General features: G+C 36.3%; 1 protein-coding gene across 1 annotated transcript in view; it reads right to left on the minus strand.

Moving 5' to 3' along the window:
* The window catches only part of ZNF292 (zinc finger protein 292), a 48,424-nt gene that overhangs the window by 21,135 nt on the left and 3,406 nt on the right, over positions 1-23,883 (minus strand). The window contains exons 2-4 of the mRNA XM_051613762.1: positions 4,416-4,570; positions 3,812-3,890; positions 2,335-2,470 (exon numbers count right to left, since the gene is read on the minus strand). Coding sequence (XP_051469722.1) covers positions 2,335-2,470; positions 3,812-3,890; positions 4,416-4,570 — 370 coding nt within the window. The remainder of the gene's footprint in view (positions 1-2,334; positions 2,471-3,811; positions 3,891-4,415; positions 4,571-23,883) is intronic.

Below are 23,883 nucleotides of genomic sequence, written 5' to 3' on the forward strand. Positions count from 1 at the left end.
CATCCATCCCACTGACATTCACAAGAAAGCAATTCCTTGAAAGTGAGTTAATCTTATATCCAGGATCACTGAGTCTCAAAATCACAAAAATCAGTGGTACTGCAGATATCAAAAATGGTTTGCACAATGCCATTGCTACCCAGAGGGGGAGGCAAACAAAGCTTCTGCATACAAAAAAGTAAAACAAACTCCTAAGTACCAAACACCCTGGTCCTACTGGACATGAATAGAACTGACTCGTATCAATGGCCAGCGAACAAAACTCAAGAGTCAAGAAGGTGATGGGTGGCTTGAGAATTCCCCTACTCCTTAGTATCATCTACGCTGCTGCTTGCCTTCCCCGCTTTGCAAACGGAGTAGCTCCTACTTTTGATGTTTTATGGTTACATGTAATCTTGTGCTACTTTGTTAATTTGCATTTTCTGCCATCAAGACAGCTAATAACTGTAACAGGAGTCAAGTCAGTCAGTCCAAGGCAGAATCCTTCTTTAGTAAAAGCAATCCTGAAACGTCTATTAAAAACTTCACAAGAAAACACTGATAAAGCAAACAGTCAAAGCCAGACTCATGAGTTCTTATAAAACTTCAAATAAGGCAAGTTAAATGTTAATTAAGCCTCTCTCTTAGAAGTACCTTGCTAGTAAGAGGACTAGCAAGTGGTTGATACAAAGCTAACAAGAGAGTACTCTGGAGGACTCTGAGAACTGCGTACCAATCCAATGCCTGTATTGGCATCCAAAGCACTATAAATTATGAAAAGAACTGGCAAGATGCAAATCTTGTGGAAGAGTAAGCACATCTTCTGTTAAAAAAATAATAATTAAAAAAATCACATTATACATTTACTGGACTTGTCTGAGAGAGTTATAATATGAATAAGGGTGATCTGTGAATTTCCTAAAGGCATTTTAAGAAGTCCCTCAAAACCCCTGAAGATACTAACCTATCTTGGTAGTAAAAAGAAGATTCTTATATGGATAAATTATCAGTTAAACAAAAAAACCCCAACAAGATCTCAGTGGGTTCCCTGAGGATCTGTACCAGAACCCACTGTTGTCCAGCATTTTTACAAATATTTGTAAAAGGGGGATAGAGAAGAAGGAGACAAAACATGCTGATAAAAGCAGGGTAGTAAAAACATGCCAACTGTAAAAGGCTGAAGCAGACTGCAGTCAAAAAAAAAAAGTGATTTTAATGGGGCAAAAATGCACTCCTAACTGTACATACAAAAAATAGGCGGTGTGTTAGGAGAAAATGCTAACACTGAAACAGGTACACTTCTCAAGAGAGAAATCAGGAATAAACCACACAGTTTTAAAAAAACCACGTTAGTTCAATGCTAGACAAGAAGCAAGACTAATACTAGGAAATATTACTAAAAAAATGCAGAATGAACTGGAAAATCAGTGCATCTACAAGTAGACTGCTGAATAAACCTTTGGTCTTCCATACGAGGAATGGGACAGTAAAGTTAAAAGATGTTACAGAATAAAGACTACAAAAGAAAGAAGAGGGGATATGACAGCAGAGTAACAAATTGTGTCCAGCTGGAATGATGCATTCATTAAAAGATGCAAGAATAGTTTACTTTTTCAATAAATAGAAAACACCACATGAAACAAACAGGCATCAGACTAAAAGGAGGCAGACAGTAAGAGGAACTAATTTACTTGATGTGAGAACTGTGTAACTCTGCTACAGATGCTTATTTCTGATGGTGCATACAGATGCTAAAACCAATTAGGCAAAGACTCAAAAAAACCCACCTACAACTTCTTAACACAAGGATACCACTTCTGAACTGCAAACCATTAACACTGGAAATAATACATCAGGAATATATCATTGTATGCCTTTGTGGATCAAATGCTCTTCCCTATGCAACTGCTGTTAGCCATTCTCAGAGCTCTGGTCTAAATGAATCTTCAGTAATGGCCCTCTTTGCATTTCATAACTGAGTAAATGCCATACTCATTTGAAAAAAAATACATTTTTAATTTTTTTGTTTTATGCCAAGTAATTTTTGCCTACCAGTACTGAAACTACCCCATTGTAAAATAGCCTGCATATAATCTTCCTTCACATGGCTTATAAAGAAAACAGCACAAGATCTGCAGCTATGATCACATTTCATGCAAAATACCAACATTATTTGTATATTCCTAGAAACATAGTGCCTTAATAATTCAGATAATGTTACAAGGGTATTTATTTATAGAGCTTATGAATTATTACAAACTATATTCAATAAAATACTCCCATATATCTTAATAATATTTCAATATATTATAAAAATGAGGCATATTTTATCTCAATCGTTGTTTTAAATTGTACCTTTATCTGGATCCAACTGTTCCTGGGAAAGAATACCACACAACACTGGATTCTTCCACACTCCCTTCTCTTGTGTAAGCGTAGTTAAAATATGCAGTTCCTGGCTGCCATTTTCCATCAAGTTTTTATGAGCCACCTGAAGGATGTATTTTACAAAACAAAGTATTGCTAAGAGAAAGTGTGTCCTTTTTACTACTTTATAACTTATGTCAAAAAAACCCAAACTTTACCAGATAGAGTGTTAAATGTATAACAAAACAATCTTAATATTCAGCCTGCGTGGGCTTTACTTCTGCCTGTCACCTCAGATTTAGGCAGAGAAATGGAAAAGATTGAGTGTTCCAAAATTTCCTTGAGATAGAATAGGGTTATTTCTTAAAATTCTGAAACTAGATTTTGAAATAGGCTTCCCTTCTACAAACAGATGAGCAAATTCTCTAGTCCACATATTAGCCCGGAACCAGCTGCCTGAACTCTTTATTTTTTTTCAGACTCTTCAGCAGCTCAATTTTTATGTACTGAAAAGTATTTTTGTAAAGGTAAAAGCTTTAAGCTGTAACACCTCACTGCACAGTTCTGTGCAAATATGATGAAGGCAGGCTGGAGTTTTAAATCCATTAAAATTATTTCTACCGCTTATAGATACTAGGATAGATTATGAAAACAGAGGTATGCTTGGGAGCAAATTAAATACCTTGAAAAATCTGTGACTTGAATAGCAATATGCAACTAACACTCATTCTACAAAACAAAAGAGGGGCTCATCTCCCATCTCGTTACTTTTCCTTTATTTCTCCACCTGTTCTGAAGGCTTCTGAAACCTCCCTGCACAAAACACACTTCTTCAGAACTGATTTACATCGGGCAGTTGCTAATCAAAATTCATTCCAAAAATCAGCTTCGCATCTTCCTGTGTTATTGAGGCTAAGAATCCTGGGATAACTGTGTTCCTTCCTTCTTCCTAACTTCCACTTCCCACCCTAAACTGTAGGCAGGACCTCCCAATACATATTTCTGATAAATACTGAGGAGCAGAACTTGTTTCAACACCCTCCTTTAAAGCAGAGCTCTAATACTTAACCGGCTAGTGCCCTGTGGGAAATCTAATAATCCTGCAGTAGTCATAGATCTTTCACTCATAATAAATCTCAAACGTACAACCATAAATTGTTAAGAATTACTTACATGATATTATTTCATTTCTAACACTGTTAATTGACAAATACCTTTTAAAACATGAGCTTCCTTTCAAGTATCTAAACATTTTTTTTCTCCAAAGCTGCTACATGAACTATGACAGTATAAGTGATATGGCTGACAGTAATTACTGCAGAGTACATAGAACTTCCAGCTGAAGGACTTGATCTTTATCATCCACCAGGAAACAAGCCTACCTACATGCTATATACTTAATATTCCTACATTTCCAAACCATTCTTAAAAGATACTAAGTCTTCATGTCATGAATCAAACTCACCTGTATAAAAGCCTGAAATTCTTTCCATTTATTTTCAGGTAAGTCATGAGGCAGACACAGTAGAAGTTCAATACAGCTTCTGGAAAGCAAATAGGAATATTATTTGACACAATTTTTTGCTTTTAAAATACGTAAACTACAAGGCTTAATTCTAGTATTCAAACAGTTATTTGTTTGAAATGCCAAAGCCATAAAAATCTGGTTTGTCTAAACACCTAAAGAAAAGGTGGCATGGATACTCTTGCAGAGCCTGTAAAAGCAGACTCTCTAAAACCCACTACTCCTACTACTAAATAATAAAGGATTTGTCATTGAAGTTCAACTCTGTAACACTGTTGTGTAAATTGATGCACTTTCAGAATGCCTGCAGATCAATAGTAGTAAAGTGTTTCAAGCCAGGGATGTTGGCTTGTCCTTCATCAGAACAGTCCTCAGGACTGCTCCATTTCCAACAACCAGGAATACTGCATTTATCATGAGAAAAAAAAGTGCTTCCCAACTTATTTAGAATGTCTACAGATTGTGAACCCGGTTGGGAAAGCATTTAGGCAGTGAAAAGCTAATACCACACACGTTGGTTTTAGTAACTGAAAAACATACTCACAGTGCTAAACGTTCAAGCACAAAGGCTACATTTTCACACTCAGAGGTAAGATAAGGTCGTGCTTTAACATAGCTTCGGATAGCCACCGTATACACCTCCAACAGAGGCAGAGGGTCTTCTGATGTTTTCCACTTCTCTGCGTATTCCAGCAAAGTCTGTTTAAGAGGAACAAATAAGCCCAAATTTCAAGAACAAATTTAAGTTTTTAGTGTTATACTAAGGGTAGTACACTACCCTTCTTACTGATTATCTCTACCTCTCGTAACATGAATTCCACGTTCTCAAAACATGCCTTTGCTCCTTAAAATCTATTGTTTTATAAACAATTGGAATGTAAAACTTCACACAACATTACTTCTCTTATCATATAAAAATGTTCTGACAGATACTTCCCCCATATGTTATCCCCATAAAATTCAGTTTACATTAATATTTTCCAAATACAAAAGCCTGAAGAGCATATCTGGGAACATAACATACTTCAGGGACTGAAAACTCATTTTTTAGACATTTAGCTCTACAGTTCAGTTTCTACAGCAAGTTAAAATAAAGGCTGATGCTTTCATATTAACTTGTCCCATGCAGGAACAGTTTTACCTTTCCTTTCTCTTGCCAACTTGCCAATACAGTTATTTTCAGGATATTGCTTTTTACATGATCTTGAAAGGAATATGAACTATGCGTTTTAAAGACAGCATATATACACCCAAAACTCTTTAGTCAAAGGTTGTTTTCCTGCTTTGCCACATGAATACCTACAAACAGTGATTTAGAAACAAAACCCATCAAAGTGATAGAATTGCCAACACCACCCAAAGCACAAAAGGCTCCTCTTGGGAACTCAGACACACGTTAAGGCGGAGTTGTCAGCACCCAAAGCATGTTCCTCTTAGAGTTCTTCTGTCAAGCCTGGGGCAGCGTAATGGATTGCAGGGTAATTACTACACTATGGGAGGTTGCAGCTCATCATATTAGGATGATCAATTTTGCTGTTTGCTTCCTGAGGGGCATAACAGGCAGAAAGCTCAGAGTAACAGATAAGCATTTATGTTGTCTGACACCCTGCTCAAAGCAGGGCCATTAGAGAAAGTTGTCTGGAGTAACGTCCAGTGGAGCTGTGAGTATCCTGAGGGACAGACACTCCACAGCCTTTGTGGACAACCTGTTTCTCAGTCTGACTACCCTTTTTTCTTTTTTTTTGGATTTTCCCCACCAGTACCTAGATGCAGTCCCACATCTTCTCAGTAAAGGGATTAATGTCTCTCAAGGTGAGGGTGTAGCTGGTGCTCTGCCACAAGGGCACACCGCAGGCTGTTGAGCAGGACAGCTGGGTTGGTGTCCACACAGCTGCTCCCCAGCCATGAGCCCCTGGCTTCTTACTGGCGCACAGGGCTACTCTCTCCCACTGGCAGGGCTTTGAGCTCACCTGAGCTGATCCACGTATCAGCCCATTCCCCCAGCTGTTGAGATCCCTTCTCAACAGTCTCCCTGACCTCCCATTTATTGACTGCTCCTGCCAATTCAGTATCATCTGCAAACATGCTGCAGATGCTCTGTCCCCTCATTCAGTTCCCTAATACAGAAGTTAGAGTATTTGCCCAGTCTCAAACCTTGACAGGATGTCACCAGCAGCCATCTGGACTTTGCACTACTAAGCACAAGTCTTCAAGACCCACAGTTTGGCCATCTTGTTATATTGCCTGGATAAGCAGACCATTTCATTTGTTTATAAGGATACTATGGGAGATGGAAGTCCAAGGCCTTGCTGTTGCCAGGCAGAAAAACTGCTGCTTTGCCCCCATCTGCAGAACCTGCTATCTCATCATAGAAGGAAACCAGATTTCTCAGTGTGAAAACATCTGACATAGCTCATATTGTCAAAGCTATTTAGCACAAGTCACAGTTCCCCTTTTCGTTAACATCAGCTGTAATTAAAACAATTTTGACAATATTGGTTTGATTCTGACAAGGTTTGTTCCAATAAGAAAAATCAGAGCCCTCTGGATAATAAAGCTCTTCTGCTACAGAACCCCACACATACTTGAACAGAAAACAACACAAAGCGGTTCTCAACTCATTTTAACACAAAAATACTAAAATCTTGTTGAATTTTTAATATGCAAATGTAGCAATCTTAATGAACTTGTTATGTCTGCAACTCAAATGATAAAATTGAACAAGTTGTCTCTCGCCTTATGTACTAGAAACTAAGAAAACCAAACATTAATTCTTCAGGAAAAGCAAGTCATTCACATCAAAAGGCAAGACAAAACAAAACTAGGTTTATTCCTGTCTTCAACTCTACTAAGTTTTGTAAGTTAATTTCAGCATTTCCCTGTGTTAGGTATCTGTACTGGGTTAGCCAGTGGTACTACAGACAACCGACTTAAAATTCTCATATTTGCCACAGTCCAAAATAAACTCTTTCAATAAAAAAATATCAGCTATATTAAACTGAATCAGAAACCTGTTCAATGTGGTTATTCGGAGTCACAATACTGCAGCCAGGTTATAGCACAGACAAAACATGAACCAAGGATATACCAATAAAGTACACCACAGGTAAGAAATATGCAGGTTTTGGCCAACTGTTGCATTAAAAACTGTTTTGGTTTAAAGAGAGGTCTTAATATATACTGACCTTAAAAATGTTACATACTGTATCTTCCTGCTGCAGCAGAAGATGCTTCTGCAGCATTTAGTGCTCCCTGTGGGAACCTTGAACCCAACAGGAATACTGTCCATTTCACTGTAACACCCAATATGATGTTCTCGTAACAGTAGCAAAAATCATGGCAGAGAAATCAAGGAACAGTAAAATATAGGAGAAGCATGAAAGAAGCAACAAAGGAGGGCTGGACAAACAAGCTGCTAACAATGTTAGCAAACATTTATTTCAGTACCATTTGGCAATTTTGATCAATGCACTAGAATAATCACATCAGAACAAAGGAGTCAGCTTCAAAGAATCTTGAAAGTAACTCCAGTAAAGTCTCCTGCTGCCCAAATACTCCAATAACCAGATGTACTACGATTTCAGTTACTGATTTGTCATAGATTACATGTTTAAGGGTGCTAGTGTTAAAACAGCAAAGCTGAAGAAAAAACAGCCCATGAAAGTACACTTTACATCCTTCACCCTTTTGGTCTTGAAACAATGTTTTGGATGGAAACATCCTTCCCCTCATCCTGCTGATAGAATTATCCACACTGGAACCCTTTCTCCTCAACTTAATGTTGTTTCTTGATAAGAATAGAGCAGAGTAATCAATGCAGAACCTTTCACAGTGTAGTACTATAGAAAATGTAAAATAAAAAGAATACTTGTAGCATCATTTTCCTTATGGAATAAACTTTTCCTTCTTTTAAGTGCTCAGGTATGACTTGTATTTTTGCTCTGGAGAAAACAACACACAACTGTTTTTTGTTAAATGAATATTACAGCTTAAGCAATTTTACACTTTCTTAAAAGAAACAATTATCCCCATAAAGGGAAAATGTGAAAACAAGTTGCTGGTGGCAACTTGAATAGAAGAGAGACAAACATTGAGGAAAGCTTGCTGTTCATATGGATTCTTGAATATGCTGGGAAAATTCTTAGCGTTAGCTTAAAATGCTACTTAGGTCAAAGAGGGATTCAGCTTCATAATCAGAGAAGAGTAATTTGAAGTAGTTGTCATCACTAATTACTTCCCTTTTTTGATTAATTTGAAACAACATATTTCTCCTTTTAGTCTAAATATTAAAAACAACACAAAACAAACCCTCAAAAAACCCCAAACAAGTGGTACCTTCCTTATCAGACCAATGGAGTAAGAGGTTGCACAAACTGCCATTCAGTTTTATCCAGCTGATTGTCCAAACTTGCTAGAGCTGGCCTGGCCATCATAAATCCGCCAAGTAGCTTCCACCAGTAAGATAAATTTATATTAAAGATGATTAATGGAAGTTTTGGCAAGTGAATGACATTTCAAAGTAAGCTACCAAGCCAGGACAACATATCTTGGAAGTCTCAAAATGTTAAGTTGAGCAGAAGCAGGAAAAGGAAGAGGGTGAGGAAGGAGAAGGAAGCAGGGAGAGGTAACTAAGCAATTGGTCATCTGAGAAGTGCAGCTGAAGAATTATCAAGGGGATTCTCACCACCTGTTGCAAACACAGCCACACCTAGAATCTAAAGAAGACACTAATGGTCTCAATAGAGAGACACTGATCTATAAAGCAAGCCATGGCAAGTGACCATGGAGAAGTCTAACAACCAGATCACAAGATCTCAAATTTCATGGGGCAGGAAAGAGAGACTTTACAAGTAGTAGTAGCAGTCAGCATGCTAAAAAACCTCCAGCTAGGCAGTATCAGCATCCACTCTGCACAAGAGAGGACACTGCAGACAGCAAGCTCATTATGATGGAACCCAGCTGGAATTTTCCTGGATAATTAGAAACTTTATAGAAATATTATATAGTCATTAATATCAGAAAATGGGATTGGGAAAGAACTACAAAAAAACATGCAAAACCTATGAAAGTCCCACCAAAACTTCTCCATTCCACATCTAGATTAGTAAGGATAAATTGAATCAAATAAAATTTAGTTTTGAAGATACGAGGTTTAGTAGTAGTTAACCTAAACAAGAGTAGCTATAACCAACACATCAGTAAATTCTCAGAATCCATCACCTAACAAAAAACATTTGGTAGGTTGGTGAACTGTTAGTACCAATACCATCCTTTAAAAGTGTTGTGTACAGATGCAAACACATTAAAAAGCAAGCAGATAAGTTTGCAGTATAACACAGTGGCACTGTGCAGTAAGTGACACATAGCATTAAAGAGTGCTATTTTTATCTCATATATATAGATCAGCCACTTTCAAGACATTACATGAACTATATTAAGCACTTACACCCACCACACCCTTAAAAGTATTTATAAGTATGACAGATTTCCTTGTCTGGATCTCCCTAGACTATACAGCACTACCACTGTACAGAGAAAATCAAATTAATTCTGCTTTGCTTAATGAATCATTGTTGTGCTCTGCTTGCAACCATAAAAAGAAAGAATTTTACCCCCAGCCCTGGGCCTCATTAAGTTATTTATCTCCCTAGTCAGGACATGCTTGTTAATCAAGCCAAGTACTGTATTCAGACCAGAGAAGCAAAGTTTTGTTCCTCTGTGAGACTGAAACTGCATTCTGTTTCAGCAACAGCTTAGAGTTAAGAATGCTCAAAAAAATAAAATTATCTCAATTTGTACAACAGAAATCAGTAAGTATTACATGTGTGATTTAAACTGGAAAATATTTAGCATTGGGTATTTATTCATACAATACATTAATCTCTTCAATCTTTATCAGAATCTTACATGAATGTTGCAGTAGAATGCACCCACCAGAGGATGCTTTTCTACTTTCAAAAGTTATACTGAGCAACCTTCTTTGCTAAAAATAGCCCTAAATATATTTCATACTAAAAGAAGGCATTGTTTACTATTAACCAGAGTTTTACATGTACAGTCCATATGTTTCTTCAGTTCTTAAGGTCAGATTCTTACTCTTGAACGTATGAGGATAAGGGCAAGCTCACTTAAATATATTAGAACATGCCTGAGACTGCCATTTCCATTCCCTGCTAAGCCCAAGTGATGAACAGGCAGGGAAAGTGACAAACACAGTGGTCACACGGGTAAGCTGCACCTCTTGAACTGCCCCAGTAACAAGCAAAACCTCTATTTCAGTGACTTTCCTGAAGCACACGAACACAGAAGCATCCAATCAACAAACTTGATACAATCAAGCTATCTGGAGATTAGCCTTTAGAAGCTGCACACAAGGACTGGCTGCAAGGACTCCCTCCAAGAACTCAGCTTCTGCAGAAGCAGAGGTAACTAAGTGGTGACTGAGCTCCACACAGAGCCAGGCTCAGGAGCACCAGCCCTTCTCAGTGCTATCACTGCCACTTCACATCTACCTGGAGCACACTCCCACAAAGGCAGGGCTCCCCTTCGGTTGGCACAACCCCACTACTCACTCCTCCAGTACATGTCAATAATTGACTGACCCAAAAGAGCAGCTGCTTTGACATGCACAATCATGGTCTGACTAGACAAATCAGGGCAAACTTTGAAAGGGTATAAGGCAACTCACTACCCTAGTCTTCTGTCTCTTCCAATTTAAGGGTATGACATCTTCATTCTTTAATTGTTCTATATGCAACTCCATGGTGGAAAGAACAGTTTTGCACAGATCTACACAAACTTAGAAGAACAGCTCTTTCAGTTTCTCTCTGCAGTGCAAGTTTTTAATATGCTTTAAAGCGCAAAGACTGAAAGTTAAAAGGATTTTATCCAGTGCTTCCAATAAGGAAAATGGCAACTCCCACGGGTTGCAGTAGTCCAAAATACTGAATTACACCTTAAGCAATAAAAGAGCAAACTCCCATAAAAAGCATAATGTTTTTTTTTTCCTTTTTTCAGCATTACTGACACTACTGACAGTTTAAAGAAGTTTTGATTCTGTGCTTACTACCAGCTTCACTTGTAGTCTTCATGGCCGTATTTCTAATGTTTGTTCTTCATTGTCTTTTAATAAACATTTATGGAGTAAGAGCTATTAGGATCTTGAGAAAATCCATGACCAGAGCTAATCCTTCATCAGCAAGAAGCAACTTATAATTTCTATCAGCTCCTGACATATATTCCATGTGTAGACTCAAGTGCTTGTGAAGCAAAAAAAGCAGAATTATTTATTTTCAGGAAAATGCTGCCTTAAGACTCAAAATACTGAATGAAATTATCTGATTATAGCTGCTTTGCAGAATGTGCACTGCTTTTATGTTCCCTAACTTTATCTACTATATACTAATACTTGTAAAACATTCAATTCGGATCCACTATATTTAATGCACTTTTAAAAATGAGCAACCAGAATTTCCACTAAAACAATATGAAAATTAAGAATTGGCTACGGATGTTTCCTATACATTCAATTAATGATTTATTAATTGAATATGACTCGTAATCATACTACCATAAATTTCACAGGTCATAAAGCTAAAATTGTCCTCTTAGCTTTTTTAAGTGTTTCCAGAGTTAATTTTGTATTTCAGTGTTGTTTGGCAACCTCAATATGTTACTGACCAGCTCAGCCAAAGGCAAGTGCCAGTTGCTTATTCCCTTACAGAAACTGCACCCTTTTCAGGGCAGCTCACTTGGGCACCACTTGCAAAGCAACAAGACTAGATACAAGCCCCAAAGTGTTACTCTCTTTGCCCTAGGCAGGCCACTTCTCTGGTCTTGTACAGCCCGTACCTGCTTTATTTCTCATTTTTCAAATCAATATTTTATGAATACTATTATCTTCAAACTTCTTACAAATTCTCATTATTCTCGATGCAGTGAGACAAGACATAAAATTGATCTGTGGTAATTTTTTTCCTCCAATATTATAATCTAGGAAACAGAAATTAAAAAGAATAGGAAGGCATTACCTTTTAAAAACATGCAACAAAAGTAAAAGGGAGTAGAATTTGTAGTACCATATTCTGTTTCCTCCATTCATACTGAGAAAATACAAGGGTATATATGTATTTACTTCCTTGAGGTCAGGAAACATTGTCTGTGGTCAGCTAACGAACAGCACAAAATGAGACTGGTAACTTTAATAGTCTGTTCTTTAAAAGCTCCATGATACTGTCTGCTTGTAATTATTTCAATCCTCACTTCCTCAAATTTCTTGTGTAATACTTCAGATGAGCAAGAACCACCTTTCATATATACACAACTGTATTTTAAGAATATAATGCACAATAACAATCTCAGATACTTCCTGCTTGGCAGTGTCCAAGGTACTAAAGCAGGCAACTATGAGCCAGGTGAATAAGCCAAAGCCAGACACTGCAGCTGTAAGGATATGAAAATGCTTATTGTTCCTGTTCAGAGCCCTCCTATGCTAACTGGCTGCTGTTGAATGTGAAAAACACTGACAATGCAGCCATACCAGCCTGTGAAGAAAACAGAGCAGATAATGCCTCCCAATTTTGTATTACCAATACAAGAATCTTTTGTATTACAAAACTGAAATGTAGTCCTGAAAGCTTTAAGTCTCTTACCAAAACTTCAATGCAAGTTAAAATGGAAATGTTGCCCACTGTATCCCAATATCCAGTGTCCTACACATTTCTTTGTTCTTGAATTGCCATCACTATACTTCAAAAGTAATTTTACTGAAGCTCAGACAAGTGAGATTTACTGTATCTCTTGTAAAAAAATAATTTCCTTTTCATTAATCTGTATTTCATTTTGTTGCTTTTTTCATTTATCTCCATACCTTGCAGATAATCATTAACTGAACATAAGGATTTAAGGCCTAGATAATTTCTCTTTGCTGTATTCTTTCTTCAAAGGAGCTGTCTACTATTGAGTTACAAAAATAGCCCAATTAGGAAGATTAAAGAACCTCCCCAATACTAACTTCAAGGGTCTGTAATTTTCAGTCAGTTTTCACTTCCAAAACTAAAACCTATCTGCTTCTCCCTGAAAAAGTATTTTCTGTGCATATGCTTCACACTGTTGACCTTTTAGACATGGTAGTCATAAGATGCAAGTAATTGTTTAACTATTACTCAAAAGAAAAAGGAACATTTGAAACTGCTGTTAACTTTCCTTTCCCAGAGGAGTTAAGAACATTGAGAAATATATGTTAAACCAGCAAATTTCTTACAATATCCATGGTTCTGAAACAGGTATTGTTCATCAGTACATGCACACAGACACAACTCTATGCCCAAACTTGAAAAGTTACACCAGTAACAGTTTCATCTGAACAGTAAATATGCTCATTGAAAACTCCTGTGTTCAGGACCAGCATCTTAAAGGAGAGATGTTGAGGCACCCCAGACGTGCAGCACTCCAATACAGAAGCATGCAAGACAACTGTGGAAAAGCACAGGTCTTATAGGGTGCGGACATATCCATTCACACTAAGGGTGTGGAAATATCTTGATATTAGGGACACCGAAGTATTTTTAAATCTCAGTATAATTTTGGCAGGTAGGCCACCAAATATAGAAGCTTCAAAAACAGATTCACAAATATTCAGGTTTATATGGTTGCTTAGAGATATCAGAGACAAACACATTTCTCTAAAAAATTAATACATCAGCTTTAATACTGACAGATTCATTGGCGAAATACCTACATAAGATAAATATAAACAAAAAGTATTTCACAGATCAGTGGCTTAAACTATTTTTAAGTGTGATATGAAAATAAAGCTCTTATACATAAACCAATTCCTCAAATCAGGCACAACAGAAGAGCAAAAGATGATGCACTGGGCAGTCCTGTCCTTAAAGCCCCACAGCATCTAAAAATGAGTTTGTTCAAGAATTTCCAGACCATCACAACTTGATTAACTGAACACAGCAAGCAGCATTGCCTGTGATGCCTTTCTTCCATGAGAAAAATGGACTGATTGGTTGAGAATAGATTTATATCATGTTTTCTTTTTAATTACATAGTTGGGATACTAAAAATACATTATATCCCAGTTCAGATATTTCTGGAGTGAACAGGCACTGGTACCAATGCACCAGAAGCAGATTGCTCTTTGTGAAGTTTCAACAACAAAATTACTTCCTGAAGAAACACACACACATAAAAAGCGTATAGGTGTTGAAATACTACTGTTCTCAGCCTTGATGATCTAGAGCTCCTAGATCACCTTTTTTACTGTGTGTGTGATCTGCTTTCTCTCCTCCTTGTTGTTCAGCATTTTACCAGAACATGGAGAACAAGCCTTTCATCAATGTCACATAAAAAGCAGGATTCTTGGTACCTGCTGAAACTCTTTTTTTTAAATGCCGTTAGGTTAAGGTACCCATGAAAGGGACTTTAGTTGAAGAAGGCTAGAAGCAGCTAAGGAATAGCTGAAATAGAAACAGCATTTATGTTCATACTGTACACAGACAGACCACCCAACTAAGTTATCAAATAGAATATTCAGGTAAAAACTCAAACAGTTCTTGAACTAGTTCTGTTTAAAAAAACTTATTAATACAACATCCAATTTAAACCAAGTCTGCCTCAAATTGGCCACAAGACTTCAGTATTTCAGGCATTAGAAACAAACACTCCGACAGATAGATGATTTTTAAAGCATTTTAAAAAGAGTAAGCTAAAGTATGACCTTCATCACACCTCCTGCCCATTTTAAAAAGCACAGAGCAAAAAATAATTAAAAAAAATAAAATAGTATCTACTTCTTTCTCTGTGGCATCACAACCCTTTGATCAAACAAAACTTACATAGAAAAGCAAGGATGTTTCAAACCTGTGCACTGCAAGCATCAGACAGAACAGCACCATCTGAAATACTGCTGCCCTTACTGATATGCTAAAATAAAGAACCAGGTCACACCAATGTAAGTCAACAAAATCTGTTTCTATTTATTTAAAATTATGCACTGAGAGGTCATTTTACTACATGTCAACACAGCACTGTACTTCTAATTAATTTCCAAAGCAGTTCAATTAGGCAAATTAAAACTGTGCTAGTTAACTGATTCAGTATTCATTTACCAAGGCTTAGCACCATTACCTTGATTTTGTAGACAGACAAATGCTGCCAAGAGTATTAGCTCTTACATGTTTCTTATTGTAATACAACACAATCCAGGATTTAACAGCAAAACTTCAGCCAGCACAGAACATGAGATTGCATTTACAAAACTAAGGACGATATAAGAAAGTCTTATATTTTCTAGTGTACAAGTACTCTTAAAATTATGGTTATGATCAAAGAACATAAATTCAAATTTTTACTCAATTTTACTTTTAAAAACCTTTCAACATTTTTAGTTGTTCATTTGCTATTTTTACTTTAAATGTGCCTTCTGAATTGTTTCACAATAAAGTTGTTAAGCAAAGTATAGCTGTAGAAAGCCAAGATGCCTTTGGCTGAAAAGTCAGCTGATGTTGCCTTAATTCTAGTGGAGACATTGACTTGTGCCCAGAATAGAGGACTGAAGCCAGGTTCTGAATTCCAGCACTTACTACAAAATTGTATTTAAGCAATTGCTTTCATTCTCAATTTCTGCAGGCATGGTGCAGAGCTATCCTTTTTTTTTTTTTTTTTCCTTTACTACTCCTCCACTGATAGGCTGCAGCTCCAACTGCTTCTTCACTGTTTTTCCTTTTCCTTCAAACAGAAAACTCCAGCTGCTTTTTACACTTTACACCCCCATCCTAACACATGCAGCTTCTCTATCCAGCAGTTGAAAGCAAAGGAAAGTCAAATCAAGATTAGGGAGTATTCAATTAGTGAGTCCAAGAAATACAAAGTCAGGACAGACTCATTCAGAGAAAGTTCAAAACCAAAATTAGAATTTACAATCAAGTATTGGTCCACAAAACCCTCGTAACTCTAGCACTTCAGTGCAACACACTGCATAAGGAGCAGATCCATACAGCAGAAAAGCTGGTGCTGAGAACCCAAGTCCCCAGTGTATCCATCACAGAAGATCTTATTTCAGACTAGCTTTCAGCTGGCTCTGTTAACTGGATGCCTATTGGTGTCTGGAGCAGCCTGCCTGCAATCGTTTCTGAAGCACAGTTTGTGGTTTAGTTTCACCCAAAAATACATTGAGTTTCCATACTGGAAAGGCACTCCACAATGTAAAACAGTGTGGTAAGCAGAATAATCAGAAGATCATTTTCAAAGTGAACTTCCTGACTGACCTGGAGTGCTAATGTAGAGACACCCACTATTTTGGTTCATACACATCTTGTATGAATACGTTACATTATATGAAAACTTCTTTCAACCACTCACTTTCTAGCTCATCTACTCAAAAGATATGTTCAGAGCTACAAATGCAGTAGTGTACGAGCATTTATGTTTTTATACTCTTGTCTTTATTACAGTGTTTCTCCTTCCAAGAGAAAAAAAACCCCAAAACCCACACTATTCTGTACTCGGACTGAAGTACCACCTACACAATGGCACTGATGTTTATCACTGGTATCTTCAGTACCCAGATACATAGGCACACAATCTCTGCTACAGATAAATATCACTTGTTAGGAACTAATGTGTTTAGGTGTTATCTAAACCAAAAAAATGCTTGCTCAGTTTCAAGAGCTAGTTTTAAAAGTAATCCGCAAAACAGCGTTACAAAATTCTACCCATATACAAACCGCCTATTTTAAAAAACATTCTCCTCTCACCATCCTCTTCCTTTTTTTTTATTCAATCTGAGTTTTCTGAATCACCATGTAACTCTAAAATGCAGCATACAAAGAATCAACTGAATTATAACTGCAACATTACTGCAAAAATATAAACATACAGATCTAAGTTTTATGCTCAAGGCTCACCAGAAAGGAAAAAGGAGACTCAGAGAAACTGCACAAAATCAAGTACCAGACTTTTATCTAGCAGCAGCAAGTTATGCATATACCAATACTGAAGGTAAGCCATCCTCCTGGAGATTTTCAGAGACAAAGTAAAAAAGTTCAGAGAAAGGTATACACATCAAAAAGGTAATTATTAAAGAACTTCTAGATACTTCTAATTAATCCTTATTTAAGAGAAAAAAAATAGAATACATTTGAAATCCAGTAAAGGTGATCAACTACCCTGCAATGAATGATTAATTTTCTCAGTTTGTTCGATCCCTACACATTCATACATCTATATAATTGTTTATATAATGTATCTATATACACTATACAAAGTAGTTTATTATGCAAAGTAAGCTTCTTGAATATAATTGCACGAAAATTACAAAACACAAAAGTTGAGGAAAGTTAGTAAGAATTACTGTTAGCTACTTTCTGACTCTTGCCTAAAAAGATTCTCCACAAATAACTAATCTACTTAGGTTTCTTTCATGGGAATTTTATTTATTTATTTACTAAATCTCACTACAGCTCTAGTTACCATGAATATGTAATAACTAAACAGACCTCAGTGCTTTTGAAAATGCAAATGTGCATCGATTATTTGAACTCCTTTCCTCCATTTATTTACACCACCTAAGGTGATAATGACCTTCATGGTTCTTTACAACTGTATCACTGTAACTCACACTTTCATGGTTGCACATCTCTGGTAAAGAGAGTTAAGACTAATTGCAGGAAGAATCCATGTAATTATGATGGACAACATAAAGAAACTCACTCTTAAGATTAACTTCTTGAAGATTTTTAAACTACTGTTACAATTCCATTTGTAAGGACTACAGTCCCCTAAGTCTTTAGCATAAGAATTTAACCATGCCACTCAGCCAACAATGTCTACTTCAGTAGGCAGATAACAATAAAAAAGATCCAGGTTTGTCTTCCAAGCATGCAACTTTGCATAGCAGGGAAATACTATCCCCAATTTACAAATACAAAACCAAGACAGATGTGAGTATGGTGTCAGAAAAATACATTTACATTTCTAAAGCAGAGTCTATGTTAGAGGGAGGTTTGAATAAAAGCAGCTCTGCAGATACAGAAGCAGAAAAAGAAGAACAGCTTGTGGGGCTCTGCCACAACTCTCAAATTGTGTCAAGAAAATTTGACAAAAAGCACAGCAAGGAAGAGAGATGACTGACTCTAGAAAGTTAATTACCAAACACAGAACCTCTGGTTAACTGTTAGACAGATGTTTCTCTCTCAGCCAAGGCACAAGCAATTTGTGTGTTATCACCCAGGCAAGCTGAACATACCATGTGAGCTCAGATTACTAATTACTAAATTGAAAGAGGCAAAACAAAAGAGAAATTACCTTAGTGCTATGCCTCTCTTTATTCTTTTAGTCACTATTTTGCTTAAGATTTAAAACCCATATAGCTTCAGAAAAACTAGGAAAACTTAGAAAATGAATGGACAGTCTCTACTTACATCCACGAAACATTTTAAAACAAGTAAATTACCTAAGATACCAGGAAATGACTTAAGTTAAGCTTCATGCTTTTTCGTATACCTTTTTTCATGTATCCTTCTTTAGGCTTGTCTTTAATCTTTCAACATTTTGCATTCAAATCTTTCTGATCTTGTCAGTAGTATCTGATTTCTCTCTTGCATCCTTAAGTAAGTGAACTTGTCATCCCAACCTTCATAGTTTAGTCTGTTTAGTTAAAAACAATATTCAGCAGTTGGCTATTAAACAGGCATTTCAGGAATGTGGTGGGATGTTCATTACTGTAAACTTTTATCCACTGCCAGGAAATCTAATTTACCTATTCTTTTAATTATCAGACTGGCATATGGGCAAATTAAAAACAGGAAGATAGCCAGAAATAACTGTGCCTAATCTGAAAATATGTGCATTTATTGCAATATAGGTGATTTGAACCTGCCCTCTCAGTCAAGTGAAACAAGACATTACAAATATTTCTGCAGTTCATCTCATTACAATTTTTTTATTAGTTGTCTTCATCAGCTGAATGCAACTTCTCCCACTGCTACTTCAAACCTTTCTGATTCTGATGGGAACTTAATTGATAAACTTCTTCCTCAGTACAAATTTACTTAATTGCCATTTTAAGCTTGTCTATTTAGCACAAATAGGCATCCCAAAGGATGCTTTCCACCTGATCCACATTTCCTGCAAAAGAACAAGGCAATGTCTACCTGATTCACACAGAGCCTCATTAGACACCAAATGTGTCTTTTACCAGGGTCAAGCTACTGTCCTTGTGTCCATGGGTGTGGAAGGAGAGCCAAGATTATACTTTCTCCCAGATGTGCTAGCAAACCTGAGCAGAACTTGGAGCTCCTGCCCTCACACTGATGTGGTTCATTACGTCTGGCTGGGTATCCAAAAGCAGGGTTCAGTTTCCATGCCAGCTTCAACCAGAACATTACGCAAGTTCTCAGGTCTGTAGAATAGGGATGCTTAAGTTTCACCACCTTCACTATTATGGATTCATAATCAGAAGTTAATTTTTATCCCAGATATTTTCTTCATAAGAGCTACCCTCCCATGATTGAAGCAAAAATGAAGTTCTGATTGTGTCTTTTGTCATTCTGAACATTTAATCTCTTCTTGTCTTCATCCTTGTGTTCATTCTGTTATAAAAGTATAAATGTAAAGTGTATTACAAAAACCTTCTGAGACAAGCAGGAATCACAAGAAGAAGGAACTCCTTACTGGCAATTTGATTTAATGTCTGATCACTGAATTCATCAAAACAGTATTTGCTGTATTAGACACACAAACTATCAAACAGGCTTTATCTAGTCACCAGAATTATGTCCATCATTTTTAATAAGAGAAGATAAAAGGAATACTACCAAATTCTGTTCTTCATAATACACAGGAGATTAAGAAAGCAACACCATATTTGCCATCAGCTCATACCAAACCTCTTAAGGTAACTGCTATATTCAACCCAAAAGACAACAGAGAGTTACAAAATGAAGACTGGTCTTTACCCTAAAGAAATGCTACAGAATTTTACTCCAGGGAGTTAGGTTTCTCAAAGCAATAAACACATCTGTCCAGCAGTCGAGAGAGCATGAGCACTAGGAGTCAGTATCTGAAGCTAGATGGAGCTTTGGTAGAAGTTGTTCAAGTTACATCAGCCCCTATAATGATAAATAATTGTATGACTAGCTCAGAATAATTAATAAAATAATCCTGTGAGAACCACATTAGTTTGCACAAGATCTTCCTGATTCTCTAATGAAAGATTAATTTACTTCAGCCTCATACAGGGAATCATGAAGCCAGAAATATTACATACCAGAAACTATTGAAAAGTTGCAGAAGAGATTTGATAAAACTGTTCTTACAAAAAACTGCAGGCACACATTTTTGTAAATTTAGTCCAATTTCCTATTGGGTCAGACTTATTTTCAGAGAAGAATTTTATAAAGCTCCATTGCCTTTTTGATGTTACATTTATCTTCTTTCTGAACGTCTCTGTTCTGCCAGGTACTAGGTGTTATTAGATTAACTCTTCCCAAATGAAAGCTGTGCAGTTCATCTGTAGAGATGAAAGATCCCAGAAATAACATCATAGAGTTCTCTTTAATGCATATTTAGAAAGGCAAGTAGAAAAAAAAAAATACTCCATATGTTAAAAACACACCTGTACACTTCTTCAAACAAAAGACACTAGATGTTTACATGCAAAAGCTCAGACCTACTAAAATGGGGAATGCTATTTAAAATACAGTTTCAAGTCATATTGTTTACCTGTTATTTAAACTTAGATTTGCAAGCTATTGTACATCATTTTAGACAAGCTGATGGTATAAGAATGTCATGCTAGTTTCCCTCATGAAAACTAAAGAACCATACGCACTGTGCCGTAACTGCTCAAGGATTTACATGAAAGCCTTTAAAAACTACACTAACAGAAATACTTTGATAGATATAAATCAATGCCTGGAGCACTGTTTCTTGAAGATAGGCTCCATACTTACATTAATTTGAAATAGTTAGTTTGACTTCTGTGGCAGCTTAGGCAATATATCACACTGAGGAAACTGTTGATATCTCCTAACGGTTCCAGTTTGATCTCTAGTTTAGGGAAATCTTATGTGGAAACCACCTACAATATATAGAACATTTGCATAAAGCCTAGAATTAAAAAATAAAAATAAAAATTGACATTTAAATGGCAGAGTAAATGGAAAAGACCAAATTCCCTGAATCTTAGTGACAATGAAAGCAAATATTTCTTAGAAATGCTTTTTTTTTTTTTGCTGCCTTCCCGCAAGATCTATGCTTTGGGGTATTCATTCTCTAACTAATAATTTAAAAAAAAATTAACAGGGATCTAGAAAATGGACAGGACATTCAAGTAGATCAATCTCAATAGATTGAGACACATAATGTGTATATTTTGATAAAATAAGATGCCTTACTGAACACTAACATATATTCCATTTATAGTCCTGCACAGTAGGGAAGATGTTTTTCATAGCAAATATTTTTAAACACTGAATCTTCATTAATTGTCATTTTAGAACTTAAGGCACTTGATAGATATTATTCAAAAGTGAGGAAAAAGGTTTGGATTTGTAGAAAACTGTAAAGGCAGGAATGAATACATATGCCAGTACAGAAAGTATCTAATATGTTTAGGCACGTTAGCACAGATGTGCAGCTGCCATTTACAGCCAACTGCTACGGGGAAACTCAAGTCTACAGTAAGTATTTATTTTTTTGTATTGGCTGAAGGACTGGGTAAAGCAGAATGCCTCTTGGTCTTCAAAAGGGCAGTAAGAACCAAAGATCTTATGCAGGAAAACTAACTGTAATCACATTTCATAGCCTTTAATTATTAACTTTTGTCTAGAAGTATTTCTTAGAGAAGTGAAAGTTTTCAGAATAACCCCAGTAAGAGCATCAAGTAACTTTAAGGCAGCAACAACTGTGCATCAATGTAACTATGAAACTAAGCATCTATTTGTCAAAGCTTTTTTCTTCCCCACAGTAACTAAGTTCAATCCTTGATGGTACCATCCTATGCAACATCTTACCTAGAAAGGTAGGCTTTTGTAAAGATCCTGAAGTTTTGTTAATTTTAATCCCTCCATTTATATTTTTTCATCTTAATGACCTGAACTCATTACACTTTTGAGAACTATCCCCTTCTCCAGACTATCTGTACTCAGAAGGGTAAACACTGTTTTACAGGAAAAGTATTTATATCCTAACTGTTACGTGGATTGTCACTTTCTTACTAAATTTTTATTAGATTGTTATCTTGCATGCAGGTAGGTAATTCAAAATCACACAGATTCCAAAGATACAGTAACAAAGAAAAAAAAACAACCAACCAAACCAACCAACCAAAGACAAACACCTGCAAAATCTCTGTTCTCAAATGCAAAAATTGAAGAAAAACTGAAAATAGCCTTGAAAACCTAAGAAGTGCTTCCAACAGAAAAGGAATATACTTCTTTCCAAGTCTACATGAGACAGGATAAATCACAGTAGTCTGAAATTGCAATAAGAGATTAGAGATCAAGACAGACTGAGGGGAAAAAAACTCAAAACATTTGAAGACACAGATAATTCAACTAAAATGTATTATCCAGGGAGTTTTCTTGGAATCTTTTTCACCGGAAATTTTTGAAAACAGGTTTTTCTGTAGCATTTGTAGCTATGGCTTACCAATAATTAATTCTGCTTTGAAATGATGGACTATCTGACCAAGATCTCTTCCAGATACATGTTCCATAGGGGGAAAGGGAAGTTTTCAAAACTAAATCACAGTATTATTATGACTGCTCTTTCCTAACCATCTACCTATATTTAAGGTATATTTTTAATATAGAAGAATGTATTGAAAAAATCAAAATTAAAAAATATTTCTTTACATTAACGGCAATTTACAGAAGTGAAAAAGACTTGATTTGTGTTACAGCAGATCTTTAACATAACACTGTCACCAAAATGATTTCCTCACCTGCCCAACCATAATATTAAAAAAGGTGTTATTAAAGATCTGACTTCTTGCGTAAGCAGATTATAAAGAAACACATTTAAAACTAACTGCAGCAGTTCTTCTTGTCTAAGTAACCTAGAAAGTAATAGAGAAACAATTCAAATAAACTACAGAAAGCCACATTTTACAAGATTACTACACTTGGTAAGACATGCACTAAACACATGCTGAACTAAAATTGTTGCCTGAAAATGTTAGCTACCTCTAAAAAAAAAAAATTAATGTTCAAACACATTTAACTAAAATTATCACCAAAAAAATAGGACTGACACCGTAGCAGAAGTTTACATACTAGTCTGATTAGAAAAACAAATCAGGGAGATTCTGATTTTCAGAGACATACACAAGTAGAAAAATTATTACTATTTTATTCACATCCACTTGCTTTGATATAGGAAGATTTGCATTAATAAAAATGTACAGTACCGAGCTCAAAAGTTCTAATGACAACCAGCTCCAATTTGGGATGATACTGAGGCTTGATGCCATTATTGAGAACATGAACCAGAACAATAATAATTGGTTAGAATTACCCTAAACAAAGTGTTTTACTCTAAACACAGATGCACTATATCCAGATATGCACACATATAATATTTATTTGAAGGCAGGACCAATTCCCTGATTCTCTGGAGTCTAACTTAAAAAGTCATGTGGCTTAATTTCTGCCCTGCCTCCCAGGTCAATAAGATAATATGACTGACATGGCAGGACTCACAGTAATGAAGGAACACAAAAATGCCTGAGGCAGCTCAAAGTTTGCATGAGATGACACAGGGATGACAGTTGTTTTTCTTCATGCAGTTGGGAATCTGCATGGTGTACTATAGTTTAGTGAATTCCTTGTGATTTCTGGCAGCTGTACTTCTCTCCCTCAACTGCAGATCATCTGGAGGTCACGGGCACAAAAGAGAGATGAAAAGTAGTAGAAGATATGAAAATTTTACACTTATTTAGAAAATAAAATAGCAACTGTGGAAGCAGGAAGAAACACAGCATGGTAGAGGCAAAGACA

The sequence above is a fragment of the Apus apus genome, chromosome 3 (genome assembly GCF_020740795.1).
Source record: "Apus apus isolate bApuApu2 chromosome 3, bApuApu2.pri.cur, whole genome shotgun sequence".
Lineage (NCBI taxonomy): Eukaryota > Metazoa > Chordata > Aves > Apodiformes > Apodidae > Apus > Apus apus.